Source organism: Antechinus flavipes, chromosome 5 (assembly GCF_016432865.1).
Source record: "Antechinus flavipes isolate AdamAnt ecotype Samford, QLD, Australia chromosome 5, AdamAnt_v2, whole genome shotgun sequence".
In the NCBI taxonomy this organism is placed as follows: Eukaryota; Metazoa; Chordata; class Mammalia; order Dasyuromorphia; family Dasyuridae; genus Antechinus; species Antechinus flavipes.
Window position 1 is genome coordinate 63,568,076 of NC_067402.1, and position 12,574 is coordinate 63,580,649.

The 12,574-nt window shown below is 36.9% G+C and overlaps 1 protein-coding gene across 2 annotated transcripts in view; it reads right to left on the minus strand.

The window, feature by feature from the left end:
- Positions 1-482: 482 nt before the first annotated feature.
- The window catches only part of MKX (mohawk homeobox), a 99,523-nt gene continuing 87,431 nt past the window's right edge, over positions 483-12,574 (minus strand). The window contains exons 6-7 of one of the 2 annotated variants that reach the window (XM_052000939.1): positions 3,240-3,273; positions 483-3,114 (exon numbers count right to left, since the gene is read on the minus strand). In XM_052000939.1, coding sequence (XP_051856899.1) covers positions 2,928-3,114; positions 3,240-3,273 — 221 coding nt within the window. In that variant the 3' untranslated portion in view covers positions 483-2,927. The remainder of the gene's footprint in view (positions 3,115-3,239; positions 3,274-12,574) is intronic. The other variant, XM_052000940.1, reaches the window with a different exon arrangement.

Genomic DNA, 12,574 nt, shown 5'->3' on the forward strand with positions numbered 1-12,574 from the left:
GCCAGTGAAAATGACATAAAGCATTTTGCACCTCTTAAATGCCATCAATCACGTATTATTTTTTGTTACGGTTATTTGCGTTCACGTCATGTCTCCCCACTGGACAGTAAGTTGAATGAGAGTAGGGATTATATTTCCCCCAGGACTTAGTATATAGTTCTTCATGGAATAATAAATGTTTGTTGAATAGAACTTAATTGAATATAAATGTTTATCCCTAAGTTATAGGAAAATGAGAACTTTGCATGTGATCCACAAGTCAGTTCCATGTTCTCCTTATTCTGCTCTTGAAAGGGGGACATAATGTGATGAAAGCTGAAATGCCAGCTTAATTCAATGCTCTTCCTTGATTCCTCTCTAAAACACAAGTCTTCATTTAACACACACTCACTGTTTCCCAACCTGGTCTGCCCCCAAAAGAAAATAGCATGCATGTGATGATTAAGGAACAGAAATTAACATTTATTCCAAAGCTGTCAAGATTTTTGGCAGTTATTAATTTTATTAAAATGATTACATATGGCAAAACAAGGAACAGCGGTAATAACGTTTCTCTACAATATAAATTATGACTTTGATTTTCAGCTGTTGGCTCAGCGTTGTTCAAGATTCTTCTTTTAAAAGGAAATTGGGGAGGGGGGGAGTGGGGAGAGAAGAAGCATTTGCATTTCCAAAAAATGTTAAAGCAGCAAAAGGAAAAAATAAATTAAAGATAATTACAGTAGGTAATAATGCCAAGTATTTGTTAATTGTAAAATGGACTCAATGTGTTTATGGACCAATCTCCACAGTTTGATGGTTAAAAACAAAAACAAAAACAAATGCAAAAACACATGTTCCACAATGACTTATCTTCTATATTTATACCCAAAAACTAATTTGCTGCTGCTTAAAAAAAAAAAAAAAGAAAGAAAAAGGTGACAGTGCGTAATGATCACTAATTCAAATGAAAACATTCTGCATACCTTGAACTGAAATGTTTGTCAAAACTAAAACAAAGTATTGTCACAAGATCCTTTATGCCTGAATAACTTATGATAGTACGAACAAGAGTGAAGTATTTGTCGTTAGTTTTCAGTTATCTGCTCACATTATGGCAAAAGTTTGAATATAAAGTACTGAAATGCATCATGGAACTCAACTATCTAAAGGCAATTAAACACGTACTCCATTTGTTCATACAGTCGTGGTGTATACTTCTTGCGTGGCACTTAAATGTCATTGCAAACAGCAATTTAGAAAAACAAAGTAAAAAATATATATACAAAATATTTTCATATCAAATTATCTTTATCATACACTAAATAACCCCAACCCCCAAGGCTATGCTACAACAAAAAGTATCCTACAAGTTACACCAAGATGGATTTTTTTTTCCTGTCTCTTGATAATTTAGTACAACTGGAGCAGACAAGATTTTGTAAAATATTCTGGAACATAAAGGAGAATTTGGATGCATTAGTGAGGTGTACATGCTTTCTCTTTCACATATGCACACGTAGGTTTTTTTTTTTTTTTGAGGAACAGAATAGCTTACAAATGGAAAAAATAAATTCCTATCCCATTCCCCCAATAAGCAAATCTTTTTCATCTTCCTATAGTTGGTATACTCTAAGTCGTATTCAGAATTTCCATTGTTGATTCAAGTTTTTTTCAAAATGATTTGGATATTATTATTTGATTGAAGAAAATCCACTTTTGTATTTCTATTTTCACTCAATGGCAATTTTGTTTCAAATTTTGAGTCGTTATTTTGTATCAGCCCTTAATCTCCTTGGCAAAATGTAATGACCTTTCAATATTTCAAAGACCATATGCTTTTCGTTTATGGGTTGACTTTATATTGTGTGTGTGTGTGTTTGGCTATGTATACACCCACATACATATATTTATCTCAATATCTTTTGTTCCTTGAAAGGTAGATTATCAATTAGACTTTCTGATTTCACACAAATCAAACCAATGCTGTTTTGACCAAGCCATAGCTATAACTGTTTCCATCATGGCAAGACACTGAGTTCCCAAACAAGTAAAGATACAAGGGACTACAAGTTTACTTCTGTACAAAAAGATTTTTTTTGTTTGCTTTTATTTAACAACTTTTAACAGTGTGTAGCAAAGCTCAAGAAAGAAAAAATCCAAAATGAAACTTCAGCTGGGTGGAGGGAGTTTTCTGGAGAAGTTTGCCACAAGAAACGTCTCCTGAATCTGGTGTCTAGTTTTAACTTTTAAATTAATTTGGACACACTGTTTCTTACATATACATATTATATGGAGTATTGCACTTTTCAATGAAGTGAGTTATGGTGGTAAGTGGATAACGTACTGCATAGACAAGCAAGAAACATGCACAACAACCTTAATGCCATTCTGAAAGCTACATTGGACCATACTTAATACTGTGGAACTTTTAAAAAGGGGATATTTCCTTTAGAATGAAAGATCTCCACGTTTTAAAAATGCGAAATACTGAATACATTTCAAGGGCATTCAGCAGTTATGGTTTCAGCCCTGGATGGTCAGGCCCATTTGAAATAATACATATTCTAATAAGCATTATGGCATTGTCATTTTGAGGCATAACTATTCTGCTATGCCCACGTTATAGCTTATTTTTGGAAAGCAAGGCACTTATCGTAATAGCAATGCAGACATTTTATGCATAGTTTGAGTAACATAAAATAAGTTAATATTTTGATAAAAACTGATTTTTTTATAATTTATATGTCTTTTATAGAAGCAATTGGACAATTTATTTAATATAATTAAAAAAAAGAAGACCAAAAAGTCTAAGGGGAGTAACTGCTTTACTGACCATGTCAGGAAGGGAACGGTTTTTTGATGCTTGCTCCGGGTCTTGGGTTCTGACTTTACAGAAATACAAATGGCGCGATGAGTGTCCATTGGATCCCACAGGTAGCAAGCGCTTAAAATTGTTGGGCTAGTGGCACTTTGACAGTCTTGACCTCTGATATATGTGATGATTTCTGAATGATGCAGCTGGTGGTACCCTGTAGTTTGTCTTTTCCCTGTGCGAGATTAGTTAAGGCCATAGCTGCATTGATCTCCTTCCAATAGGTTTCATCTTTGCTTGCTCCCTTTCTGTTAGCTGCACTAGAGTTAAGCAAAACAAAACAGAAAATTTTTACATGTCATGTGTGATTCCAATACCCAGCTCTCCCAAGTTAGTCACAAATTATAACCTGCAAAAAAAAAAAAATCGAGAACAGTTCCCTCACCTGTCACACTTATTGGATCCATTTTCCAGATTGTCTGAAAAGAAAAGTAAAAATCAATTATTTTCCTTAAAAAAAAAACAAACAGAAGTAAAAGTTCACTAGGGTAGAGTGCTGGAAATAAGCGATGGTCCTTAATAAAGATAAGATTAGTGTTCCACATAGTATTAAAATATCTTTGCAAAGATATAAAAACTGAAGTGACAGTCAAACAGAAAAATTATATAGGATCATAGGAAATTTAAAGAGAATTCTGTTCAATTCAACAAGCAGTTTAAAAGTACCTATTACGTGCAAGGACTCTTCTAGGCCCTGGAGGTATAAAGAGAAAAATGAAATTGACCCTGTCCTCTAGGAACCAAAAGAGAGAAAAAACAAGGATGCTGATAAGTAGCTACAACAGAAGTACAGACAAGAATATGGCTGGTATATTTGCAAAATGTGGATGAATCTGAGATTTAACTGACTATAAAGTTTTTTCAAAGACTGCCTGAATTTTTATCCTTTAAAGTTAGCACAGGTAGCTCCAGTAGACTAATAGCTATAGTAAAGGGAGAAGAGGTTTTTTAATTCTGCAAAATGGCCTTATCCACTTAGAGTAAGAAACTTAATACTAAAGTCATTTTGTTTGCCTCAACAAATGGCACTTTTGATTAGTATGGAGGCTACTATTGGGACTTTTAAAATCCAGACTGCTAATCAAAAGACTGGACAAATTCCCAATAGGCTTATCTGTTCCAGAGTTCTCTGTGTGTCTCTGGATGAATGTCAAGGAACTCATATGGAACAGTCAATTTCTATGGATTTGAACAGTAATATTATGCACTGACTCTGTAGAAAGCTATTTTACCTCTAGAATTCTGTAGCCCAGTTCTTTGTTTTTTGTTTTTTGTTTTGTTTTGTTTTGTTTTGTTTTGTTATTTGGTTGCAATCCTGAAGACCCTTGATCTTGGAACTAGTTGTAGTTTCAACTATATGACTAAACAGGCAAAACCCATACTTTTAATTTACCTCCATAACCATTATGGCAGATTTCTTTGTGTAGTATGGAAAAGGGTCACATAGGAAAAATGAAAGGAGATGGATTCCAAAGACCTGTCAAAAATCATTTGGTTAAAAGGGAAAAAAATGAAATTCACAAGTAGGACAGATATGATATACCTAAAAGTTTTCTAAAAAAAAAAAAAAAAAAAGATCTGAGGTCAGGTATGATGGTAAATGCCTGTAAACCCTACTTCTGATCTGCTACAATCAATATAGGCAGGCTGAGACTGATGGCTCTCTTCATTATAGGAGATCTCAGGCACAGTAGGGCCAATTCAATCAATTGTCTATAGGAAGTGGGAAACTACAGACTATCAAAGGAGAAGCAAACTGTCCCAGATCTGATATGGAGCAGGTTAAAGCTCCCACACAAATTAGTAGTAATAGGATTAAGTCATTGAGTGACTGCTAAATTTCTAGTTAGGAGAGATTGGGAGACCCCAGTCTCAATAAAAAATCACATGAAAAAAGATCTGGTGTAGAAAATGAAATTTCAGTGCAACGATTTCATTTTGGGTCCTAAAAAAATAGTCTCTTATATCAGGCTGGTGTTCAAGCCTCTGTACTTAGAAAATTTTTAACAAGGGATTGTTGAATTAAGTTGAATCCCCCCCCCCACTTGGGGAATGGAGTGGGTAGGATATATGATATCTGTGAAAGTTGTAATTTGAAATAAGAGTTTTCTATATTATACTTGTTTCCAGAGAGAAGATCTAATGGGTAGAAATGGAAAAAAGTTAAATGCTATGAGAAAAAAAAAACTTACTAAAAATTATAGCCACTTCAAGATGGAATGACCTGCCTTAGAAGGTGATAGATCTCCTCCTCCTTGGAGGTCTTGATGTGAACGATAGAGAGCTACTTGCTGGGGAAGATGGAAAGGGGATTCTTTTTCAGCTATGGATTGAATTAGAGGCTCTAAGATACCTCCCAACATGAGAAATCATTTCTCATCTCATCATCATCAGTCGGAGTAAATTGACCTTCTCTCTCCTAAGCCCAGTGTTCTATCTCCTTTCCTTGCCCTAGTCTGCCATTTCTATAAACAATCCCATATGATGATTTCTTTCATTTTATAGCAATGAGAATAGAATCAACAGAAGTTTTCCTAGAATTTTTGTGGAGGTTCTCCTGCACTCTGGGGGGCAATGCTCATGGGACCTATGCTTTATCCAACCTGCAAAGGTCTTGAAGATAGGCCCAGGACTGCTGCTTGAGAACCAGCCTACTTAAATACACAACACTTTCTCATCAGAAGGCTGGCTACTACATGATGACTTTTTTGACCATGGAAATCATGAAACTAAAAAGCAAACTTTCTTCAAAATACGAAAGAGTGGGAGGAACAGGTGGATGGTACAGTGGATAGAGCACTGAGTCTAGAATCAGAAGGACCCGAGTTCAAATATGACCTGAGACACTTGGTATCTGTGTGATTCTGGGCAAGCAATTTAACCCAAAAAACCCTCAAAACCCCCATGTCTTAAACTCTAACATGACAGAAACGGGGCAAAAGAATGCAAACAATAACAGAACCTGTAAACTAACATTACTATAACTATTGTTCTTTTTAACATGTGAGTTTCATCCAATAATCAAGAAGTTGAATGTTTCCCAACATTATTGGGGAAAATGGAACCAAACCCACAATGACCTTCTTACTATGAATGACGGCAGAAGACAAAAAGAATTTGTAGCTCCAAGGCAGAAGAGGCTCACGTTTTCCTTAGAGAAGTCAGTAGAGGAACTGATGGCATCCTCTCTATCATAATCAAGACAGATTCATGGTCATTTTGATTTCCAGTTCTAAAGATGAGCGTGATGAGAGTTGTAGCCGGGTACCCACCATTCCAAGCAGGTAATGGGAGGCAGAGACATCTGATAATGAACTTTACAAGATTCTGTACTCTAAGTTAACACACCCCTGAGTATCGGATGACTTCTGGGCAAAAACAGGCACAGAAAAGAACAGTAAAACCATGATGAAAAATGTAGCTTCAGACAGAAAAATAAAAGAGGCAAGACTTTGTAGACTACTCAGAAATCTCGGACCTGCACAACACAAAGACTTTTTTTTGAGTCAACGAGTGCCTGTTCATACTAGGTAATTCATAGAGCCTATTTAAGGCCAAGAAGACCCATGTTCAGATATCACCTCTGACATATAGTAGTTGTATAACTCAGAAGCAAATTTTCTTGGTGTTCCTTCAAGGCTCAGCTCAGACACTCCTTTATATAAGAAGCCATTCCTGTTCCCTCTACTTGCTAGCATCCTTCTTACTAAAACTACTTTGTATGCATTATGGAATATACTTCCTATGTGGCTGACTTCCCATTAGAATCTTTGAGGACAGGAACAGTTTTATTTTTGTCTTTGTATTCCTAGCAATTGGCATAATGCCCGGCATACAGTAAGTAGCTAATTTCTGATTGGTTTACTTAGAAACTCAGAAATCCACAAAATTAATGAATAATATTGTATAATATCAACATATTTTATCTTTTACTACCATAATAATTCAGATTCTTTCTCTGGTATGAAGGGAGGGTCAAAAATTTTTATTAGGATTTTCTTGTTTGCTGCCATGCCATACCCCTAACCCCTATGATGTGGAAGGGACAACTGTATTTTATTTTTTCCAGCAAAAACAACAACAACTACTAGTACTACTACTACTACTACTACCATTACTACCACTACTCCTCCTCCTCCTTCTCCTCCTCTTCCTCTTTTTTCTCCTCCTCTTTCTCTTCCTCTTCTTTCTCCTCCTCCTTTTCTTTCTTCTTTTTTCTTCTTCACCTCTTCCTTCTCCTCCTCCTCTTCCTTCTCTTCCTCTTCCCCTTTCCTTCTCCTTTTTCTCCTACTTCTTCCTCTTTTTTCTTCTCTTTCTTTCTCTTCTTTTTCTATTTCTCTCCTTCCTCTTTTTTCTTCTTCCTTTTTTTTTTTTTTTAAATTAAAGCAATTCCTTTGGAGCCTGGAGGCTTGGATTTAAATCTGTCTAGTAGTTGTTTACTGGATGATCCTGGACAAATCATTTAACCTCCAGTTTCAATTTCATCTGTATAGTAAGGGAAATTAGACTACATGATTTCTAATTTTTCTTCCAGCTCTAATCCTATGAAAAAAAATTTTAAATCCAATTAAAAAGCTAAAAGATTGGAAGAGAGTTCATTCCTTTGCTTTGTTCTTTCACATAACTGCTATATAATTCGAGATGTTTATTCACCTTGGTTATAATGCAGCTGGCACATTAAAACATCTTGGGTCCCAGGCAAAAATTCCAGAAATTATTTGTAACCATATGCTTTATAAATGGTAAAAATTATGACGGCTTCTTTCCCCTGGCAATGCAATGGCAATTTGGGCAATATTTAAAACTTTGGAACAAAGAAATAGTGATAGCTGGCAGAGATTTATTCCCTTACTCATACTTGAGTTTGTTGACCGTTGCCTTTTCTGACTTCCTCAGTGAAGACCAGAACCCAGGTGGCTAATTAACACTCCTCATGATGAATATGATCGTTGTCAAGTAGGAACTGCCTATGGGTGAAAAGGCTTTAGTTGGCGTGGACGCCACATAGAAATGCAACCTTTCATGAGTCTTTGAAGGGTATTGATGGTATTCTGCAAGAAAAGCCTTTAGGAATCAGCAGAATCTTCAAGCAGGTAGTTAGTCATTCTCTTAAACTATGACCTTGTAAGGAATCCTCCACCTCTGAAGCCCCAAAAGGGTTATCTGAGGAGTAGCTGTCTCTTTGCCCTCATGATAACTGTGAAGATTGCATCACTCTCTTTAGGAAGGGAGGTGAAGGGGAGGAAAATGAAAACATTTTCATTTACAGTACACTTTAGAAATTATCTGTAAAGTCACACTATTTTTATTGTCACTTTTAAGATATTATTCTTGCTGCAGAACCATTATTTATTCCTCTCTCCTAGGGAACAATAGGGTCAAGGTGCTACCATAACATGAAGCCAGGCAAGGGCTCTGTCCAGCTGGCAGAACGCCAATAATATTAGCCATTTCACTGAGAAGAGGAAGAAAGTGAGCTGGGCTTTGGCTTAACTTTGCCCACAAACTAACTGCAACATCTCAATTGCCAAAGTGAAGCAATAGCTTTATGGAGATATTTATTCACTGGAAAGACTTGGCAAACACAAAATAAGTTCCATGAAGCTTGAATAGCATTAGGGAAATAACAAAAAAATTAAAAAAAAAAACCACTGTGTAACTGATGCCCTGGATGGCAAATGGAATAGTCTCACATATATAAAAGGGGACCAGAATCTGATTTCATATTCCCTGCCCTGACTGCTGAACGTGCATTGTACTGATGATAGTGAAAAGATCTAGCTATAAAGGTGCATTGAGTCAAAATAATTAGAAAATTCATAAAAGAACACTGATAGAGTAGGATGACAGAACTTGTAATTTACCATGTGGGGCAAACTCCTTTTAGGATAGACAGAGAATGATTGTATCCTGAAGGTTCTCTCACCCCTGGATTTCAAAAGCAGTCCCTGTGGCTGCATACTTAAATTTGTTCTATTGAGAAGCAAGTTAGCTAGAACCTATGTCAAACCATTTAAAGTAATTTTTTCTGGATGTATTTTCTTCTTGTTGTTGTTTGTCCTTTTAAAAAATATTTCTAAGGATGGAATAAAACAAATATGTATATTTACTTATCTACATCAGATATGTATGTGTGTGTATATGCTGTATATTAAAGTATGGTGCTTTTGAAAGTACTTTTGACAGATTAAAAGCATCCCTAAATCCTCTGGAATATTTTTTAGTGCTTACACAGGAGGTGCTCTGTAAATTGAAGTGAATAGAATAAGTCCTTCTTGACATCCACCGTTGTACATGGCACTGTCCAATGCATGGAAGTCAGTGTTTTGCTCTCAAAGCAGAACACAGTGGATGTTTAGGGATGAGCTTATGGTTCCATTTCCAGCAAGAAAATAAAAAGCTTTGTAAGGAGGAATTAGGAGAGGAAACATCTCTTTTTTGTATCAACAGTCAGTTGCTAAAAACGTAGGGCCTGACAACAAAGCTCAGACTCCAAAGTCTTAAATGGAACAAGGAAAGAAAAACAAGGCAAGAACTTGAGTCAGTTTTGGGGGGACAGCTGCCTTAAGCCATTTTTAAGGGGACAGCTGCCTTGAGTCATTTTAGGGGATTGTCTCTGTCAAAAATGCTCCGGGTTCACAAAGAACCTGGAGTTGTGGGGGATATCCTGTCCCTTCTGCTATTGTTGGTATATGTCCCAATGTCACTAGACAATCATGCATCCAAGGGGAATCTCCTGGGGACATAGTATAATCTGATTTTCAAAGAACTGGCAAAATGTCATAGTGGCAAACAGGGGGTCCTTTAAGAGTGAAACATTGTGCTGTTGTAGGAAAGCAAGGGATGAGAGAACTGGGAGGATAAAGAGTTTTGCTTTTTGTTATTTTAACATAAAATCCAAGGAAATGTCCTAGTTCTTCTAGAGCACAGGCAGCATTTGGGGGGAGAGCCAATATTCCCATCTTATTTGCAATGTAATTCGTAGTTATTGTTGTTGTTATTCAGTCACTTCAGTTGGATGTGATTGAACAATTGAACAGTAATCAAAATATATTTTCTTGGAATCTTACAAATTTGATTGAGAGCTTTAACAATCGTTTCTTTTTCTGTTTTTGTAACTGGAGAGTTGTTCAGTTATGCGTGATTTTTTGTGACCCCTTTTGGGTTTTCTTAGCAAAGAACTGGCAAACCAGTTCCTTCTCCTGCTCATTTACAGATAAGGTAACCGAGGCAAACATCATTAAGTGACTTGTCCAGGGTCACACAGCTATTGTCTGAGACTAGACTCAGGAAGCTGAGTCTTCTCGACTATAGAACTAGCACTCTATCCACTATAGCACCCAGCTGCCCTCAAATGCTACAGACTTTCTTAATTAGAAGATCTCTCCCTTCCATCATTTTTTTCCCCAAATTGGCAAACTCTCTTATCCTAATCAAGTTCACATTTCTTTTGTTCAATATAAGGTGAATTTGCCAATTCAATTCAATACACTATTATTGAATGGTTTACCATATACCAGGCACTGTCCTAGGCACTGAAAATAACATCAAAGCCCCCTATTTTAAAGGAGCTCACATTCCATAGTACTAATGAAATGAACCCATTGGTCAATGATGATAAAATGGCGGTGCATCTGCTGTTCCATAGGGCCCATTCCTAGAAGGTGGGTGCTCTTACCTGAATCTCCCCTCCCCCAGAACAAGCATTCAGGAAACTGTTGGAAAATGGGGAAATCAGGCCTCAAGTCTCCCCAGACCCCTAGCTGATCCACAGGGGCAGTTAATCAGCATGCGCATAATTGGGAGTCGACTGCCCTACATTCAGCTCTGTTGTATCTCTCTCTTTGGCAAGCTCCTCAGCTCTGGCTTTCCAAAAAAGTTGACTAAAAATGCCTTTTCAAATTCTAGTGATCCCAAAATCAACTGCACTGTCAATTACTATAAAAATAATTAGTTGGCAGGAGTTATTTAGCAAACCAGCCAAGGGAGAGTGTTTCAAGACCCAAAAAATAAAAATAAAAGGCAGGGGTGGAGATACAAAACGGGGAAGCAAGTTGGGTTGGGTAGTTAGAGAAATCTTGGATGTCAAGAAACCAAAATCATGATGAAATTGTTAAAGTGGTAATAGATATCCTTAGGCTAGACATGTTCCTCACTAAGTCAAAGAGGGAATTGAGGCTGTTACCCAAATCATTTAGATCAAATACCACTCTGCGCATGTAGGCTCAGCTTCTGGGACTCAGTGTCACATGTCTCTTTTCAGTTTCAGTGAATGAAATTCATAAACGCCCTAATTCTGGGCAACATCCTGAAAGTGGCATTTATATTCATAAGGAGAGACAAAAATATGGCTCACCCAGCAGAGTACTTCTCTGCGGTTTCTCTCATTTAAAAGCTTCAAGGTCAGGATTTAAAAAAAAAAAAAAAAACACAACCTAACCATGGAGACTTCAACAATAGATAATAATATAGAGATAAAAATAATTTTTTAAGAGTGAATAATCATCGGAGCATATGATGTCTGCTTTTTTGAATTAGAGTGGAAGGGTTGGGGTGGGGGTGGAAGGTAAGGAATATCTAAGAAGCATCTTATTTAGGGGAAAAAGGAGTGAAAAATGTATCTGGGAACAGCTCAGTAGCCAGTGAGACTACTTGGAATCTGGTTGGTGGTGAGAGGTCATGCAGGACATCTTTGAGGAGGGATATCCCTTCACTAATTGGAAACCACAGGAGTTGACTATTTTTATGGTAACATTTGAAAAAAATTAAATCTGGGGGGCCTGGTTAAAATGAGAGATGGAGGGAAAAGTTTTTGGCTTGGAGTCAGGAGGTGAGTTTGAAATCTGACTTTGATGTAAGCTGGTTGGCAGGCTCACCCTAGGTAAGTCACTTAATGTGATACTTTATTTTCTCCTCTGTAAAAGAGGATTAATAATACTTGTACTATATCTACTTCATGGCTCATCATAATGAAATCATTTCATAAAACTTGAAGGGATAGAGCTGGGAAATGTGATTTCACTGCTATAAGGAAATGCCTACTGAGGAAACTCCCCATAACATCTGTAAGTAGGCATTGTCTCTGCAATTTAGTTTTACAGTTGCCTAGAATAATGGGAAATTAAGTGATTTGTCCAGATCACAGAGCTAGTGTTTATTGGAGCTGAGACTCCAACACTTGGCTTCAAAGCTAATTCTATCTACTGTACCACACTTCTTTGAAGAACTATTTAAATGTAAACTATTATAATGATTATAATCAATTACATGACAAGATTCCCAGACATCCTTCCCCATGCTCCTAGACACTCTGACCATTTTTGTTGCCAAAGCCACTTTTCCAGTTCTGGAGAGATAGAAAATAACTTGGTTCTGATGACATTCTGTGTTCTGATGATCAGAGAGCTGGAAGCCATAGTTTCAAAGTTTATTTGGACATTGAATCTGCTCAGGGAAGGTGACAAAGCAGGAGGTGGAAAAATGGACTCAGCTCGGAACTGAGGAGCAAGGTGTGAGAATAGCCCTCTGAAAATGCTGAAGGGTTGGTTTTCTCCCAATTTTCATCAATTCTCACCCCTACCCACTCCCACTAAAAGCCACATATCTACGTTCGACTCCTCTTATTGCTTCCTCATCAATAGACGGAGATTGTGTCTAGATATGGCCGCAGAATGGTTCTTGGAACTATTCTTTCTATAAAGTCCAGAAGAACCATCTTTT